This window comes from Amphiura filiformis, chromosome 20 (assembly GCF_039555335.1).
Source record: "Amphiura filiformis chromosome 20, Afil_fr2py, whole genome shotgun sequence".
NCBI lineage: Eukaryota > Metazoa > Echinodermata > Ophiuroidea > Amphilepidida > Amphiuridae > Amphiura > Amphiura filiformis.
Genome location: NC_092647.1, coordinates 58,522,844 through 58,542,198, shown reverse-complemented (window position 1 = coordinate 58,542,198; position 19,355 = coordinate 58,522,844). Strand labels below are relative to the sequence as shown.

At 37.9% G+C, this 19,355-nt stretch overlaps 2 protein-coding genes across 6 annotated transcripts in view; one reads left to right on the top strand and one right to left on the bottom strand.

The window, feature by feature from the left end:
• LOC140142117 (coatomer subunit zeta-1-like) overlaps positions 1 to 19,355 on the top strand; it is a 257,967-nt gene that overhangs the window by 5,348 nt on the left and 233,264 nt on the right. For all 5 annotated transcript variants that reach the window (XM_072164083.1, XM_072164081.1, XM_072164082.1 and 2 more), the window contains exon 3: positions 15,575 to 15,656. In XM_072164083.1, the coding sequence (XP_072020184.1) occupies positions 15,575 to 15,656 (82 nt within the window). The remainder of the gene's footprint in view (positions 1 to 15,574; positions 15,657 to 19,355) is intronic.
• Positions 7,052 to 12,472, bottom strand: LOC140142927 (dehydrogenase/reductase SDR family member 1-like). Its single transcript, XM_072164954.1, has 8 exons — positions 12,361 to 12,472; positions 10,539 to 10,600; positions 9,451 to 9,594; positions 8,939 to 9,024; positions 8,429 to 8,561; positions 8,025 to 8,154; positions 7,678 to 7,746; positions 7,052 to 7,339 (listed from the first exon to the last, which is right to left on the bottom strand). Exons 1-8 carry the CDS (start codon positions 12,470 to 12,472, stop codon positions 7,080 to 7,082), a joined length of 996 nt encoding a protein of 331 aa, XP_072021055.1. The 3' UTR covers positions 7,052 to 7,079.

Genomic DNA, 19,355 nt, shown 5'->3' with positions numbered 1-19,355 from the left:
ATTCCTTTTAAAGGAATTTGTATTATCTTAAATTCTTAATCCATGAGAAAAGTTATGTGAATTTAATGAGGAGTTTGTTTTAGCTCATATCAGCTGCTTACCTCAATTAACTGCCCCCTTTTCTCAATGGTGTCCATCAGGGGCGTCGCTAGACCAATATGATTCGGGGGTGTACAGCATGTTTTGCCGATGGAAATATTTTCTGAATTGTAGACCCAAATTTTTTTAGCCAGGACGGCGCCGAGAATCTATAAAGGGGGGGGGTAGGAGTTAAAAAATTTTGACTCAATTTTTTAATCAGTACCTACACATTAACAATAGGTCTATTACGTAACAACAGCACAATTTCGTACCACAGCAACCTTTTATATGACTCTGGATCCCGACAATCACACCTACCTTTGACAACATTTGCCAACAATCACATGGTTTTGACGACAACAGAAAATTTTTGCAGACAAAATTGTGTAGGGGGGGGGGGGTGTCACACCCCATACACCCCTCTAGCGACAGCCCTGGTGTCCATAATGGTCTAATAGTAGTTATACTAGTTTGTTTGGTTTATAATTGGCTTATGTTGGTTTATAATCTCCCGCCCACGGTACATCTGTGGTTCCGTCAATAGAGGGCCAAATACAGTAAACGCTTCTCAGATTGGTGGATAGGTTAAAGGATACACTAACAACAATGTCATAAGTCAAACTTTCAAAATGCTCCAAATTGAATAAGTATAGTACCAAATTAATTGTTTTTACAAGTGATTATAATGAATACAAAAAATGTATAATTTGCTGTATGAGAAGCCATCTTAGGCCAAAAAAAAAAAATTGTTGTGTTGCCCTCAAGTGGAAAAATTGGAAAGTTGGGTCGGGCGGTCGGATTTCTTTTTTTTTTTTTTTTTTTTTTTTTTTTTAACCTTCAGATTTTAACAAATCCTCAAATATTAAATAATGCTTCTTCAATTAGGGACATTTGTCAATTTTGACTTCTGGATACCTGTTAGACATCAATTAAAGACTAGTCTTTCAATATAATATTAATTTTAAGTGAAAAACATTGATTTTTTGAACAAATCTGTAAAAATCATCATTCCAAAAAAAAACAAAAAAAAAATTGCGACCCTGATTTTTCAGGATTTAGGACCGGACGGTTGAGGGCAACACAACAATTTTTTTTTTTGGCCTTATTGTAGAATCACAGGCCCAAGTTCTACAATCCTATAGAGTATATGTAACCTTGACAGTTCATAGGTCATAACATTAAATCTAGACTCTGTAGATATAGCAAATTACACATATTTTGCTTTCTTTTGTCAAGATGGAGAATTTGAGATTATTCTATGTGCAATTGATGCATTTTGTCCCTGTACAATTTTGATTTTACCCTTTGACCTATTTTGATCTGCACCTCATTAATTAGGCATCCTAGAGATATATGACAATTGACTTTTTTATTCCGCGGGATAAGAGGAAGAACTTGTGATGTTTCATAATTTGATTAAAACATTTTAAAGTTTTGATCCCCTTGTTCAATTCAATTCAATTCAATTCAATTTTATTAAAAATAACATCGTGGCCCACCGGCCAAATTGCTGCCATTTTTTACAATATTAAAACATCAAAAAATTGCAACCAAATTATTACACATAAATGATTAAAATAGCATTAATTAAGAAAAGAGATAAAATATTGCACAATATAATAAATATCAAAATTGCAAAATAATCCTCAATCACCTACCCTACTTACACACTTCACACACAGGCACTAACATCGAACTCACATAGCACGCCATTCACAAACTTGCTAGCACTTACACATAACTCCATACAGCCACCACAAACAAAATATTGATTCCCAAGCTCATTTGCATTCTCTCACTTACCATGTACACCTAACATCACTCAAGTCACAATGTCACGGTCAATACCCTTACTCACACATGTCTTACATACACTTTTCAATCCCAACCAAAGCCCCAATACATGTATTATTGCACATCAAACATCAACAAAAGCATATAATATTACATTACAACACAATGTGAGTCACTAGTTACATTTACCTTGATTGTTCAAAAGATTGATAAAATAGGGCACTGGGCTGTTACTAAAACGAGAAGTTCTGATTTTAAATTGGGATACAGAATTTGCATTACGGAGGTTCCTGCCATGAGATTGAATACGGGTTGGCGGCAGCAGGTGTTTACATCTGATATTATCTGAGAGACCAATGGCAAATTTCAAACACTGATTTGTTCTCCTAGTATCAAGGGATTCAAGGTTACATGATAACAAAGCATCATTATAGGTGGTGTACTCAGGGCCTAAAATGGTTTTACATGCCCTTCTTTGAATTCTTTCTAATTCATTTCTTTGTTTAACAGTAATACCTGAATGCCAGACTGCAGCGGAATATTCTAGGACAGGTCTGAGATAACTCTTGAGAACTACAGTGAGCTCCTTTTGTCAAAGCCAAATTTTTTTAAAGAACGGAGCATAAAAAGTCTCCTATTGGCTGCCACAAGCATATTATTGATCTGGGCATCCCATTTAAGGTCATTTTGCACCCATAAACCAAGAATTTTAGCTTTATTAACAACAGAAAGGGGTTCATTGCCAATAGTGAGCTCAGAGAAAAAAGGTTCAGATTTGCCAAAATTAATCTGAAGAGCCTGACATTTTGAAGGATTGAGTTTCAAACCATTAGTCTCAGACCAATCCGCAAATTTGGTTAGGTCATCCTGTAAGCCACCTTTTTGCTTTACATTACGGTTTTCTGCAAAAGTCATATCGTCGACATACTTCCAATACTCAGTTTTTGCATCAGATGCGGCATCATTAATTAAAATCTGAAAACCCAGCGGGCCCAGTTTTGTACCCTGAGGTACCCCGCCATTTACAAAAACATATTCAGAGAGGGTATCATTTAACTTAACACATTGTTGCCTGTTGTGTAAAAAATCACAAATCCAGGGTATGATGGATCTCCGCACACCAATGTTGATCATCTTCTCAATGAGGAGGGTATGGTTGATCAGGTCAAAAGCCTTGGAAAAATCTGTTAGCACTACCGTACCCACGTGTTGTGATTTTTCAGCACCCAGGTTAAGGAAATGAATGAGATTGAGTAAATAGTGACTAGTGGAAACCCCTGGGACGTTGCCAAATTGACGGACATCTATCAAACATTCAATATCATCTAAAATCCATTTGGTGATAAAGCCTTCTGCGACTTTAGAGAAGATGGATGTTAAAGACACAGGTCTTAACTTGTCAATGCTAGGGGATTTGTTTTTGGAATTGGAACAACAATAGCTTTTTTCCACTGACTGGGCACTATTCCCTCTCTAAAGGAACTATTGAAAATGTCTGTGAGTGGGATGCTAAGTTCATAAGCAAACTCTTTGACTAGCTGGGGTTTTATACCATCTGGACCTCCAGCTTTTGAAGGGTTAACCTTTTGAAGTTCAGAGTAAACCTCCCAGGGATATAATTGACAGATTTCTGTTTTAGCAGGTAAAAAAGCCGTGAGCTTTTTCCTATCAAGTGGCTCAATGTGAGCTGACACATTGGCAAACAAGTTATTAACAGCGTTTGCTTTACCTGCACAGTCATCCTCTTTTATGCCTGGGATATTTAATCTGAGTTCAGATTTTGTGTTGTTTGTAATTACTCTAATCTGCTGATGCCACTTACGAGGGTTGGTATCCTGAAGAACTCTAATTCTATCAGCATGATAAGATTTTTTTGCTTTAATTACCTCTCTTTTAACAGCATTGCGTAATCTCGCCACTCATGCACATCAGATTCAAAAGCTTTTGACGAGCTATGATGAGATTTTTAATATGAGTAGTAATCCAGGGTTTATCATTACAATGAACCTTTTTCCTTTTGATTGGGAAACACACATTAGTGACAGATTCAAGCATGGAGTAAAATAAATCAACCTTGTTCTGTGTACCAATACAATTCAAAACATCATGCCAGTCCTGATTTTGTAACCAACTACCAAGGACTTCAATTCCAGAATCTGTAATTGGACGACCAACATAATATTTAGCACTGTTCTTAGTTCTTACATTTACAATTGGTTTCCACAAAACACAGCTGTGGTCACTAAAACCTAGAGGTGAAATAGGTTGAGGTTTATTATAATACTCTTGTAATTTACTGTTTGTGATGATAAAGTCAAGCGTTGCTTTCCCCCGCGTAGGAAAGTCAATTAATTGAAACAGGTCATTACCTCTTGTAATAGGCGCGATATTCATACGATTAAAATCACCTGTTATAACAATCCCTATTTCCGGGTATTTAGAACGCAAGAAATCAACACTTTGTAATAAATGTTCAGCTAAAAGTTCCTGATACGGCGAGTCTGTAACTATATAAACGGCGCAAACTGCCAAAGCTGACACACCACGCGGAAGTCTGTTCGGACGAACTTTCACCCACCTGCATTCGAGTTGATCAGGAACAATGATGTCTGTAATGGGAGATGATGGAATGTCCTCCTTTACGTAAATTGCTACACCTCCCCCGCGCTGATGTTCACGGTGTTTTGAGAACATTGTGTAACCACCAAAGTTCAACTGATGTTCGGGGATGTTGTTAGAAAACCAAGATTCAGTTATCACAGCTATATCCACCTGATTTTGATCGAAAATTACAGCAGTTTCATCAAATTTATTGCCGCGACTGGGCATTGGTCAAAAATTGTGGGCAAACTGTGTCGTGAGGACTTGCTATTGGTAACTGTTCTGTTTTGTTCTCTGCTGGCATGGCTATCGATCAAAGGGATACTGATTAAGGTTCTAGGACGAAAGTCAACAGATGGTTGTACGTACTCATGGTAATCAGAAACTGATTGTGAAACAAGTTCAGGGTCAGATGTATGACCTTTGTGACCCATAGGATTCTGAATCTACATATCCCTGGTTAATACTTAAAAATTAAACAAACATTTAAATACCTACAATATATTCTTTATAAAAATCACACACTATGGCTTTTAATATTTTAACCCAATTTTATGCTAGGGGTCCACCATCAGGGGTGCTTTTAATGATAAGTTCAAAAACTTACAACCTTGGCGCATTAATTGGGGAAGGCACTAATTAGGTCAAATATGATACTGGTAGTCAACTACTTAGTGTAATACAACTCTTGCAAATTATGAATTTCCTTCACAACTAAAATATACTGTAACCTGTAAAAACATTTATGAGATACAACAGAGTGGTGTGGGCAAGGGGACGGTCAATTATGGTGCCCACTTTTGTCAGTCAGTCGGTGGAAATGCACCCAGTTTGGTGAAATGCACCTAGTCTGGGGGAAATTTATTGGGCTACCATGCATCGTATAATTGTTGGGTTGCTCTTTGGATGTGATGTTGTAATGCAATAGAAAATCAGTTCAAATTAGTAAAATAAAAATGGATTCTTGAGCACCTTGGGAACAGATTTGGAGTCAACCATTCATTATTTTAGTCGGGAAGAAATATTTCCATTTGAACAGTCGGGGGGAAATTGAGAACTGCAGATGGATTGCTCCCCCACACTTTTGAAACCTGCACGTCAGTGATAGAAATATTAGATTATGGCTGGAAGGTTAGCTAGAATCACTTCTTGAAGCCTATGGCCACTATCTTAATGTCCCAACCAATTGTATCTTGAAGTCATGTTTGAGTCATACCTGTAGATGATTCACATACATGCAAAAGATGCTGTACGTTTCCTATGCACGCTATTACATGTCATCATTGCAGGATGGAAACATTGACTTAAATTCAAATATCAACATCCAAAATGGAAGAGATTTGTTTGTAGAAGTTGAAGAAGTAGGTTCATTTCACTTTACCTAATTCTCTTGGGGGTTAGTGGAAATAAAATCAAATTTGATGTTTCACCTTGCTCAGGTGTATTTTATGCAGTCAATTAGCATGATGGACATGTTAAGAGTGGCGTAGCATCATAGGGGCATTGGGGGGGGGCACATGCCTCTCCAATCGATTTGAAAATTTAGAAAATCCCAAAGTAAAATTGCCAAAAAATGACCCCCATCAGGCCCAGTGCCTCCATAATTATGGTCAGTGCCCCTATCAGGATGACTCATGCTGTGCCACTGCATGCTATATTTGAAACTGAAATTAATTCATCATCAAAGGTTAATAATCAAGAAAGGTAAATTAATTAGCAAAATGATAGATCCAGTTGGTTGTAAATGATTGGTTGATGCATTCATGTGTCAAGCGTCATCGCTCTGAAGTTAGATTTCTTCAACTTGCAAAAGCGACATCGTTTTTGCCTCAGTGATTGTATCGATTGATCGTCTTGACGCTCTGAAAACGGAAGTAAACACTTAGCATGCGTAAGAATCGCTTTTCTGCAAAAGCGATTGAGTATAAGTTCAGTTTTAGGCATCGTGTAAAAGTGTTTTCACCCGTCAGTGTCATTTGTTTTGTTAACTAGCTTTTGAATTTGACACTGTGTACCAAAACAGGTAGTTGAGCATTAGAAACATTTCATTAGCTGCAATGTGTTGCATGTGATAAAGTTCCAATCCATCATCAAACAAAGTGTACGGAGGAGGAAATGTTTGACATGGTTGTGTGAACAACCCTTGAGCAACTATATAGCTGAGTACATTTTTGATAAAAGTTTAATGGAAAACTGCACATTGCTGTGAAATCTTTGAAGCACTGATGGTAGAGAAGAACTGATCAGATCATTCATTTAAAAAATCAGAAACGGGGAAAGTCCTTCATTTGCCAATCAATGAACAGATTAATAATTTTTATGTGAAATCAGTAGGCTTCAAAATTCACAATTCATATTTGACCAGAAAAGTTGAAAATTCATGACAGAAATTAGCTAACATGTCAGGAATTTGAAATTCAGAAACTATGCTCTATGTAATACATACTAGCATACAGGCAGGACTATGGTAGGCCAATAATGGACACTTAAGAAAAAATTATTTGACAAATTTCTTAAAAAGCTTCAAATTGTTCTCACTGGTTACTTCAGGGAGCAGTTAGCCAAATAATTTTGTATTAAATATCTCAGAATATGGCTTTAAATTAAAAATGATGAAAGGCAGCAGCAACCATCCATTTTGGTGTTTTGATAAATGCAGGTGTAATGGCCGCCAACCATGGGTGGTCAGACGTGATGAACGCAGGTGTCATGGCAGCCAACCATGGGTGGTTAGACACGATGAATGCAGATTTCCAGCTAAAGGGACTATAAAGATAGGTGCCATCAATGTCACAGTAACCAAATTCTTCTGCTACCGAAGAAGTGACTAAGATCTTGCCGGTTTTCTGCATGATTTTGGGATCTGAAAATACAGCAACATGAAAGATCGATGTGTTGTAGTCAAGTTAGCACAATCAGTAAGGTGTTAGATTCTGGTGCAAATAGGTGCATTGGTGTTTGGCAATGTGAATTCAAACCCTGGTGCAGTCACTATTTGTTCTTGTGGAATAATTCAGCTAACGAGGACAAGGGACTAATTGCTTATTATCTCGGCTACCCTAGATAGAGAGTGATCTGATAGGTTATGGTGAGTGATGAATCACTCACTATGAATCAACTTTGCGTGAGCGATGGAGAGTGAGAGCGATAACTCCCTCACATAAAATCACTGAATCGCTGACCTCGGTTTTGAATACATACCTGTTGCTAAGTGCACAATAGCCTTCCCTGCATATTCTAACGTCTCCCCATGCTTAAACATAGCTTGAGCTGCATCCTGGAAGATCAAACAAGGGTCAAGACTTACGAATTACTGTCACCACCAACCTAAAGATTACAATTAGGGCTAGGTTTAAGGGTTAGGAAGGATTAGGGTCAGGAGTAGGGTTTAGGATTAATCAACTTGGATTAGGGGTGAGGGTTATGTTTGGGGGTATTCATAACATGCAATGACCATTTTCGCGAGCACAGCCGATTCCTAGTAACATTTAGAAATAGTTGGCGTAAGTTTGAAATGGATAGATGATAACATACCCCTCTAACTATACCATGATGATTAGGATCTTCTTGCATCATGTGGTTGATAAGCTCAGTCTTGACAGCACCAGGCCACAGTGATATGAATGCTATGTTGTGTTTCTTGAGGTCTATGGCACATTCAGCGGCCATTCGATCGCACTGTATGTTGAAAAGAATGTGTATCAATGTTTTTAGTAGGAGTTGATTGGTTGTTGGGATTATTTATTTATTTATTTCCCACAATCCACAGCTGGTATTTATGCATTCTAAATTCCCATTTTATAATTTTAAGAAGTGCTTCCACCCAAAATAAATAACTGACTATATAACTGTCCAGGCACTAATTAGGTTGAATAGACAATATCATTTTGTGCAAGTGGTATGGACAATTTGCTAATGGATGTGTTAGAACTTCAGCAATTCAGAAACTTACTCCAGACTTGCCTACACAATAGGCTGCTGTAGCAAAGCGACTTAAGCCTCCAAAGGACGAGACGTTGACAATAAGTCCTTGTTTAGCCGGTACCATAAGTTGTGCTGCATATACAGATGTGAGATAGTGACCTCTATGTTAACAAAAAGACAACAGAAAAAACATAAATAATCCGATAATGATAATTTTAGGATTTTAAACTTTTGAGCTCAACACTAAATTGATGTCTACCAACACAGGTGAACTTTCAGCTTTTCAGCAATCAAGAAACTTGCCCTAATTTTGCTTACACTTATGTAGGATGCTATGACAAAGTGAGATGCTGGTGGATTCTGAGCAAAATTTTCTTGGATTTGGGGACAATTTTGGGTGATCATGGGCCAATGTTGGTGATTCGTGTGAATGTTTTGGGTTTTGGGTGGATTTTGAGGGGATTTGTTTTTGAGTGCTCCCTTGCCCCCTTGCCAGAAAAGAGGTACTGTTTTGCTAATTATGATATTAAATTATTACCTTAATCCTACATTGTTGACTGTGTCCCACATTCCTATGTCCTCTTCCCAGAATTTTAGATTGTCTCTCATACTGTCTGAAATGGCCTGTAATTAAGAAAGGTGTGCACACAAAGTAAGAAGCCATTTGTTCAAAGATAGACCCCAGGGCATATTATTAAAAAGGCCCCTATATTTGTGTTTTTTCCCCTGTGACAAAAGCTGTGTTAATCGCTTTCCATCTTATTTCTTGGTTCTCTGCTGTAATTTTTTGCTCAAAGGAATATAGCATTGTTCTGGGTTTTGCTCTTGTTGGGGAGCTGATCCTGGCTGCGAAGGTCTATTGTGGAATGTCTAGGGTGTGCACTCCAAAGCGGCAAAGTCCCTGAATTTTTTAATGGTTATAGAAATGATATGGGGTTGTAGTGGTCAGCGACAACCTGTAAAGTGTGCTGAGGCTTATGGATCAACATCTAGGTGTTGTGCCTTTGCGTTATGCAGTATCAATCACAAAAAACACAAACGTGTCCATACCTTTACAGCACTGTATGCATTGTTGACTACAATATCTAGGCGGCCATTTTGTTCATCTTTGACCTTGTCAAAGAGCTGTTTGATTTCTTCAATGTTTCCATGGTCACACTTAACAGGGATGCATTTACCTCCACGACTCTGGACCTGTAGATGTGGAACAGACATAGATATTATTCAAAGAGTAAAACATTTGCTAAAATGAGGGAAATATACACTAAGCCAAAAAAGAAACTTATAATATTTCACAAGGTCGTATCTTAAAATCCTGTCCATCAAACTTAACCAAAATTACACACAGGAATGCCTCAATACTCTACTCTAAACACATATCAGTAACCAAGCAGTTGTCCAACTGACACAATAGCAAAATGCACTGATATGGAACAGCTTCCTGGACCACATTCACAGCCCTATTGGCACCCAGGAAACGAAATCTGTGAGAATGGCATCTTGAATCACAGGTCACAAACCTACCAACAGATACAAACTTACCAGGATCATCATGTCACATGTCCAAACAAATAATGAAGTAACGGGTATGTCCACCGTGCGCTTGCACGCATGCTGTACACCTGCTTCTCATGCTTCCAACCAAGTTCCTGATGATATCCTGGGGAATATTGCCCCATGCTTCCCGTTACTAAAGGACTTCATTTTGTTTGGACATGTGACATGATGATCCTGGTCAGTTTGTTTTGACTCTCTTTAATGTTTTTAACTTTAATGTCGTTAAAATTGTTGGCTGTGACCTGTGATTCAAGATGCCGTTCTCAAAGATTTCTTTGGTGCCAATAGGGCTGTGAATGTGGTGCAGGAAGTTGTTCCATATCAGTGCATTTTGCGGTTGTGTCAGTTGGCCAACTGATTGGTTACTGACATAGAGTAGAGTAGAGTATTGAGGCAATCCTGTGTGTAATTTTAGTTAATTTTGATGGACAGGATTTTAAGATATGACCTTGTGAAATATTATAAGTTTCTTTTTTGGCTTAGTGTATATTATATTTATAGGAGATAGGATCTTCAAGCAGAATTGTATGTTTGGTGGTAACTTTGATCAAAATATGGATAGAGCCTATTTATTTGCTTACCTCTTCAGCAGTTTCTTGCAAACTTCCACCAACTCCCTCTCCCTTTGGGCTCAATGTCCTACCTTGAAAATAAATCAACATTCATTGTTACATACTGTACTTGACTATAATAAGTACCACAAGCATTTAATTAAGTTATCTGAAGGGTGTGTTTGATAATTATCATATTTCATAAGTCAAAAGAGGACCTTTTTTTTTAATACAAAACAATGTTATAGTTCAAGAAGATAGAAACAATACCCACAGAATCCAGGAAGAGGGAGGGCAGTTGTATTTCAAGTTTTATATCATCCACCCCTGGGCATACACCTACAAGGACTTTCATAAAGTTCCCAAAGCAAATCAAGAGGGCATCCAATGGAGCAATCTGCAACTTTTGAATTTGCATCTTCCTTGCATGGGATTTTGGATCACTGTGTCTTAATTTCAGGACCAATTTCAATGAACGAGGTCTTAAACCCGAGCTAAAAGATGCAACTATTGGGTGCTGGTTCTAATTATATATCTGTCTTTTTTGTTCAGTATATAGGGGTGAAAAAAAACCCTGGAACCTCAATTCTGTGTCTATTTCAAGAACTAGGCCTACTACTGCTTTCAGAGAATGGCCTAAGGCTTTGTTTACCGTATACATGTAGACAACATAAACAGGGAAGTGAGATTTGATTGGCTAATTCAATCATAACAACAGGTTAATTTTGCATCAAAGCTGCGTTCGACACTCATGAAGGATCACATTGGGAACACCAAGCCCTGCCTATGTCGCTCATTAATAGGGCATGGGCATTGATCAGAACTATACCTGATCTCATGTACCAATACCTTGTGTATTGGTACATGATTCGGCGGGTATACTTCAGCAATAGCGAATAAGTGGTCGTTTTTACTCTTTTCAAAACGTCACATGTACACCAAATACAGCCCCGAAATGGTCTACTTTTAGCGTGCCTTAACTCCGAAACAGTTTAGTCAAAGTTAAAAATGCGATCCCCAACCCTTTGCTTACCTTGGACGAATTTGCAGTATTTTCCGCTAGCTCCGTGTTGAAAAATGTCCGGTACTTGCCCGGTACAAACATAGAAATGGCCACATTTGCTTCAGTCCTGGTATGAATATTTCTTCCGTAATCCAATGGTTCCAACGTGGGCATCACGATGATAGTCTCCTACACAACCAGATTGTGTCGGCCTGACGCTCGTCAATTCTAAAAGTGAGGACAGCGTGAGCTCTTACCTGCGTAAAAGTCTGTTCGACAAAGGCAATAAGGATGATTGACAGCGCCGTTCATTGGGCGGAGCCATTATATTACGTCATGACAACAGGTTGCGCTGTTCTCTGACCTTGACTGTTCGTCACGTAGACATACCGTGACCTGGGTACACGTACAAAGCTGGGGGGATGCGACTTTGGCCGCCATTTTGACACGCTGTATCTACTCTTCAGAAAAATTACTTTTGGTGACGTTTTATATCAAACAATTTTCGATAACGGATTTCTACTAGGATTTCAATTTTTATTAATGAAGGTGCATGTAGTTTTGAGGAATAACACGGATGTTTCGAGTTTTATTTCAACTGGTGGTGTAGGAAGGTGAGTGAATTTGTGAATGAGGCCGGGGATTGAGGTTTCGTTGTTTCAACGATCCGATAGTAGGATACGAAACGTAGGCTAAAAATGTCTAATGACGCCATGTTTACATGAAAACATTAGCTGTTGCGAGGTCAGTGTCGTTGAATTCGTTACCTAAATTCCTTTCAGGATATTCTGATTTCACTTATTTATGATGTGTACGAAAATTCACCATATAAACTCAAAAGTTACTTACCAGTTATATACACAGTAGCTCCAGCTTCCCCAAGCTGTAATGCAATGCCCTTTCCAATGCCACGAGAAGCACCAGTTACTATGCAAACTTTGCCTGCTAGTCGTCCAGACATATTTGAAACCGGTATTATTTATTTTTGTTACTAGCTATAATTTACTCAAGTGCGATTGTATGATTTTCTGATACATTCTCTAATTTGGTGCCCTTTTGAGCTCTTAGAAAATCACCTATTAAAATCAGTGTTTGTTTTCCGGTAAGAAGGGCAGTGCTAGAAGTCAAGGGTTACTGATATTACCGATGACCATCATGATACAACTCCGGTATCACATATCTTTGGACTGCAGTGTTGGTCAATTCCGTGCAAAATACATGTTAATGTCCACACAAAGTTAATGGGTCTGTAGTACTGTACATACAAAATCTTATCTTTTACTTCAGAAGAGTGGAAAAAGGTTGAGTGAACTCTCCATCACTGTAATATACAGGGTCGGATCCAGGAATTTTTGATAAAGGGGGCGCCTTTTGGTCGACGACGAAAAAAATGTGTTAAAGGGGGTTACCTCCTCGAAAACTCAACGGTTTTGGCCCATTGTTTGCTGTTCATGGCGAATTTGTTCCTTTTTTTAAATTTCTTACAATTTTTGTATTTTTAAGTTACCGGCGCCCTTTGCTAGTCAAAAAATAGAGGGGGCGCGCGCCGGCTGCGCCCCCCTAAATCCGCCCCTGATATAGGTCAGTTCCACATGTTGAACAGAGCAGAAAAGGCTTGAAAAATCCTGTTTATGCACCCTAAATGTTGATCAATTGGTTGTTTTCACCCGCTCCACAGGAAGTTAGCAAACAATATTATTTCCATTCCACAAGCAGTGACATTACTGATTACCAATAAACAAGAAAACATATAAAGTCCAAACAAACATTGTTTTCTTACATTCACATAATAAATTCTCTGACCCTGTTTGTTTGTCTGTCCGGCTATGGGTGACATGCTCTTCTGATAGTTTTGTTAGTGATTGGTGATTTTACGTGTTGTGGTAAAACAAAAATCACCAGCAATTGATGGATTGAATATATATTTTAATGGTCAATGGTCATGCATGATTGGTGCTTTAAAATTCCCCCTGAAAAGGTCTATTATAGTGTAATGAGAATTGAGAAAAGAAAGCGAGAAACATATGAATGTTGAAATGAATAAGTGTGCGTGCTGCACTATAAAATGAAAATTGATAAAGAAAGTGTGTAGAATGTAAGTACATGAATATTAAAATGAATGATGAATGTAGGTGCAGTGGGGGAACATATTACATTATTTAAAGGTTTTTTTTGCATTTTGTGAAGAAATGAGAAAAAAGTGGTATGCAAAATGAAGGGGCAAATCTTCTTGTTCTATTGGTGGCATCGGTATCAATGTAAGCACATGCTTTTAGGTAGAAGCCAAAAGTGGTACATCACTCATGTACCACTTTTTGGCTTCTATCTTTAAAAGCTTAATGTAATGGGTGTAGTTAAAAAAGTTAAATCCTTCCCAAGCCTTTTGGCCCATTGGGCGGCACCTATCTCCGTTTCATAACCCTAGGCCACATGTCTGCAAGCAGAAAAGCTACAGCAGGGGGTTAGTCCACTGGTAGCCATGTGTTTAACTTTCCCTACTCCATTCTTTCAATGCCGAACGCCTGGCAAGAAGGCAGTAGGTACCATTTTTAAAGCCTTTGGTATGGCCCGGCCGGGATTCGAACCCGCGACCTCTCGATCGTGAGGCGGACGCTCTAACCACTAGGCCACCATACCGGTCACCCCCTTAAATTTGGTTTCATTTTATTATAACCTGTTCTGTAAAAGGGGGAAAAAGCATATAATTAGGGAAACTTAGCTTAATTACTAGATGAAACCATGAGCGTTTGCTCAAGAAATGCTCGCATAAGGGTTTTTCAAAAGCATTTAACTGATGTAATAATGAATAACACACGATGTAGGTAAAGAAAGAGCAGCAAAATGTTTGATATGTTTAGTTTTCCTCTGACATAGCTAGGTCCATAGGGACTTAGGACAACTTGGTAGGGAAGCTTAAATTACTTGATAAAACCTACTCGGTTTGTAATCACAGGATACAAGACCAACATATGTCACCTTACGTTACACTCATCGCAGCAAATAGATGATTTCAAGTGACTTGGATCAACATTACCATTTCACTGCCATGGAGCCCAGTGGTGTAGCATCACAGGGGAGAGGGGGCACATTCCCCCCATAGATTTGAAAATTTATAAAATCCCATAGGAAAATTGCTGAAAAATGGCTTGTCTCCCCCCCACCCCCATCAGGTTTGGTGCCCCCAATCATGGTCAGTGCCCCCCCCCCCCAATAGGATGACTCACGCTATGCCACTAAAGGAAGTGGAGACACCTAAATAATACATTAACAGTTTCACTTTATGACGGAGCATCAAGACAAATGCGTAGGGCAGCAAGGCAATTGATGGTTTGAATAATTTGTGTCCTATAGCTCTTTGAAGACACAAAAGCCTATTAAAACGGACAAAATTATCAAGTAAAAAAGCTGCCATTCTCAGCAACTTGCAAAAGTAGCCAATTCAGTGAGATATGATCTAATAGATTAGTGCTTCTTTGTATCTCTCAAATTATTGATATGCGACTTCATCTTTCATATTTGGTTGGATTTTCATTGGTGATGCTACGCGGGTTAAAAAAATGAACTACATTGTATTTATTTGTATAAATCTCAGATGGACATAGAGAAGTTTTGTGCAGCAGTTTTACTTTTCATTATTTACTTATTGTGTTTTTTTTATCTGTTTAAACTATTAACATAGATTTTAAACTGCAGTGTTTTGCTTCACTTTTGTCTTGCTTCACTTTTGTCAATTGTAATTTTATGTAGGCCTACTGTATTCTATTTCTTAGTTAAGTAAAATGTCTTTAAACATTTTGGCTGTCTCCAGTAATGATACAGAATATGCACATCAATGCTGTTAAATGGATGAAAGTGTTAATTGACTATTAGCATTTAGATGTCAGTTTCTACAAAATTGAGAAATTTCTTTTTTTGTCATTATTAATATAGATCAGGAATGTAAATCTGTTTTGGAAAGCACTGATTATTGTTGATAATGCTTAAATCCTTAAAATTTGAATTTGATCTAATTATATGTTCTTTTTTTTTTTTTTTTTATTGCATCTTCTTTTGATGATTTTAGTATTTTGATGACACATATCCTACCAACAAAGAACAGAGGGAGTTTGAGAAGAATCTCTTCTCCAAAACACACAGAGCAAATGGTAAGTCAAGATTTAACCTCATTTATTTTACATAGTTCAGTGACCTGCATACTGGTGTATGGATGAACATGTGACCTCTCTGCTTTGTGGTATGAGGTTTGTTATGATGTGGACATGGACTGAATTCATGCAGGCAGATCAATGTGTATTTAAAACAGAAGACAAGTTGTGCAACTTCACCTCCAACTTCAATAAGTAAGTGAAGAATTAAGCTCAACTGCATAGCCTAGTCCAGTAACATGCATACTGATGTATGGATGAACATTTACCCTCTCTGTTTGGCGGAACGAGGTTTATTGGACTGAATTCATGCATTCAGCGTTGGTATGGTACGGGAAATTATCGTGCGCTCAGTGTCATACTGGGTGAAGCCGAAGAATTTATCATACCACTAAGTTATTCTAAATATTGAAATAATTATATTTTTAAACATTTTAATTGTTGAAAAATACGCAAAACATTGCAAAAGTTAGATGACTGCTCCGCGTATTATGTATCGTGTGCATTTTATACGCCCGTTATACGCGAATTGCCTTTATAGGCGTATCTTGCCATATATGTGTATCGTGCCTATGCATTTCGCTCTAACTGACTAGATATAAAGCGTATTATTATACGTACTCACTGACTGGATACGAAAATATATCCGGTCAGCTGTGTTCTTTGATGTTTTCTTTAGTGGTATGATAATAAGTTGTATTAAAAGTAGATTAGTTTGAACATCCAACTTCCAATACAGTGCAATTGGTAGGTGAAGAAATAACCTCCTGTGCATGTTGTTGTATTGGCTGGTTTATGTTTTAAAAGTTGGTGCATCTCTAAATGTGACCTTTTCAAGGTATCAAACATGATTGTGGCAATTTTAAACATTGGAATCATTTATCAAAAGATATATTGTTGATGGGTAGGTAAAACCGCCTATGTACATTTTCACTGTTAGGCCTACTCATTTGGCAAAACAAAGAACAGTACAAAATGTCAAATTTGAAGGTAATTTCATTTTGCAGAGGACTTCAAACTAATAAAAAACAACATCTTGGTAATTTTCATGTCCCTTGCATAATGACAATACTTTCAAATGAATAACATTGAAAATGTACATAGGAGGGTTTCCTGCCAAGGAACGATATATATTTTACAAACGAGTGATCAAGTAAAAATGAAGCTTGATATAAAGTTGGTAAAGGTTTGTCTTTTTAATACTAAACAGACCAACATTCTCATAAGCACCTTAATTTTTATTTTATATATTCACATTATTTGAAGTCATAATATGATTTAGTAGAAAACTTCCTCATTATTTTGATTCTTTCAAGTGCTTTCTCTCTGACAGGTCTTACCTTTCACACCTATTTACCCAATGATTTCATTACTAATGAATTATACGCTTGTTTTGGGTACTTCCCTCATTGGCTAAATTTAACCTGTCTCAGTAATATGCTGCATGCAGCCCAATTTATGACAATTTCTTATTACAACCCCTTAACTTTTAAATTCTGTATTAGTCACTTTAGCAGTTTTATCTTGTCAGAACTAATTTTTGACAAATATCACAAAACATATAAGAAAGGCTGTATTTTGGTGCCTTAATTAATGCTCTGTATGCTAGCCATAGGCTTCAACATAAAAAGTCCAATTCTTGAGATATATTCTCAAAATAGCAAGAGCTATCTTAAGAATCGCTGAACCAATACCAGGCTTGTTTGTGCTAATCTTAATGCATTTTTCATACTGATTTCCAAATATGCTCATGAAGCTTTACAATTCTGAAATTTTTGAATTAAAAAAAAAACTTGTCGCCTGCAGTCGACACCCGTGTGAAGAGAGTTAATATTGTTACCATAATCCTCTGTGACACAGACCTATATATTTTGGTCCCATTACAAATCATAGGCTAGTTCATAGTCACTGCCTTACATTGTTCTGTCATAATTAATACAAACAGTGAATTCGTACAATTAAAGAGACATGTATTTTGAAGAAATTTTGAGAAAACTTTATTATTAACTGACTTTGTATTCTTTTGCTGAGAAATCAGCAGTATGTTTGTTCTCAGTACTTTATAGTAATAGGAAAAAGAAATCAAGCTGACTCTGGCTCTAATGCTCTATCTTTTATACTCCCCAAGAGTAAGGCACTTCTTATACTGAGTTACTTACTCCCTAAGAGGTAAGATACTACAGCTGATGAAAACTGACCATGTCCAGGGCTAGAATTTTTATGTTAGATTCTTGCAAAAAACACACAAAAAAACACACTACACAACACACATATGTGATGTTCGTAACCAGTACCAAACTCAGGGAGCAGATCCTGGCTGCGAAGTTCAATTGTGGAATGTCTAGGGTGTACGCTTCTAAGCAGCAAAGTCCCTGACTTGTTGTTAAATGGTTTATGGAATTATGTGGGGCCATAGTGGTCAGCGACAACCTGTAAAATGTGCTTTGGCTTGTGGATTAATGTCTTGGCATTGTGCATGTGCATAGCGCACCATAAATCATTGCGCTTTTTTTGTCACCTCGAGATTGGAAGTGACATCACTGCATATTTTAAGTTATGTAGCCAAGAAATGCGCACACCGTTCTCAGAATCGGCATGCTACGCTATCATGTAAAGGTGGTACAATGGTAATGCTCTCTTATATACACAGTTTGATGTCACTACCAATCTCATGGTGCCAAGCAGTAAAGTATTTGCTGCATAGATGTGAAATGATCACACAAATCACCTTTGATTCAAGTAAATCTATGCACCAGAATATTTATTGAATCAGTTCACATTCTCATCAGATTTTGGTCCTGACATGAAACTTGTGCGGCGGCTTTGTGGGTTTAGTACAGTACACTGTAAATCACAAACATGTGCTTAAACCAAGTGGTCCTCCTCCTCCTTCCAGTCATTGCAAACTTCATCCCAATGTGACTTAAAATAGCCGCATTTCTCTGTCAGAATTCCTCCAGACATACAAAGCCCTTGGCAGGGTTAGAAGCAAACCCCCTGTCTATGCTAAATACAGTCTCTATGCAGACTTTGAGTGAGTTGTGAGTCATAGTCAATCAGTACCCTAGCCATAGGCATTACCTACAAGATTTCTTTGTGGGTTTTGTGTTAGTGGAAGAATGCGGTTTCCCGATAGCTGCCACTTCTTATTTGATTTACGCTTTTTATTATTCAAAAAAGTTTGATAAGTCTGGAGGTAGTGGTTCTTGATTTGCTATCCAGAGCAACTCAATAAATTGTGAAATATCTGAACCAAAAACAGAACGGCCTGTGGGTAATGCTTTGGTAAATCTGGCATGTGGGATTGTAATGTCTGGTGCATTGTCTTTATTGGCATTGTGTTGCACCAAGAAACTGGAAAATGTATCCTCTTAGCCAACCAAAATGCACAAGAATTGAGCAGCAGATCTAGGCCTTGTCATCAGCGCGCCTAAGACAGAATATATGACTGCAAACTGTAACGCCCAGCCAGCACTAGAAGTCTATGGTAGTACCATCAACCATGTCACAGACTTCAAGTACTTGGGTTCCAAGATGGGCTCTAGTGTTGGAGACCTAAAAAGAAGAACAGCACTAGCCTGGGCCGCTTTCTGGAAACTGGAACGCCTTTGGAGAAGCCCATCCCTGCCAATTGGAACAAAAATCAAGCTGTTTGAGACAACTTGTGTCACTATCCTTCTGTAATGGTGCGAGTCATGG

Excerpts from the sequence above, each read along its gene's own strand:
- LOC140142927 (XM_072164954.1), bottom strand. The coding sequence starts at position 12,472 with ATGTCTGGACGACTAGCAGGCAAAGTTTGCATAGTAACTGGTGCTTCT. Across the intron at positions 8,155-8,428 it reads ATTGTGTAGGCAAGTCTGGA|TGCGATCGAATGGCCGCTGA; the intron begins GTAAGTTTCTGA and ends TTCAACATACAG. Across the intron at positions 7,340-7,677 it reads TATTGTGCACTTAGCAACAG|ATCCCAAAATCATGCAGAAA; the intron begins GTATGTATTCAA and ends CTGTATTTTCAG.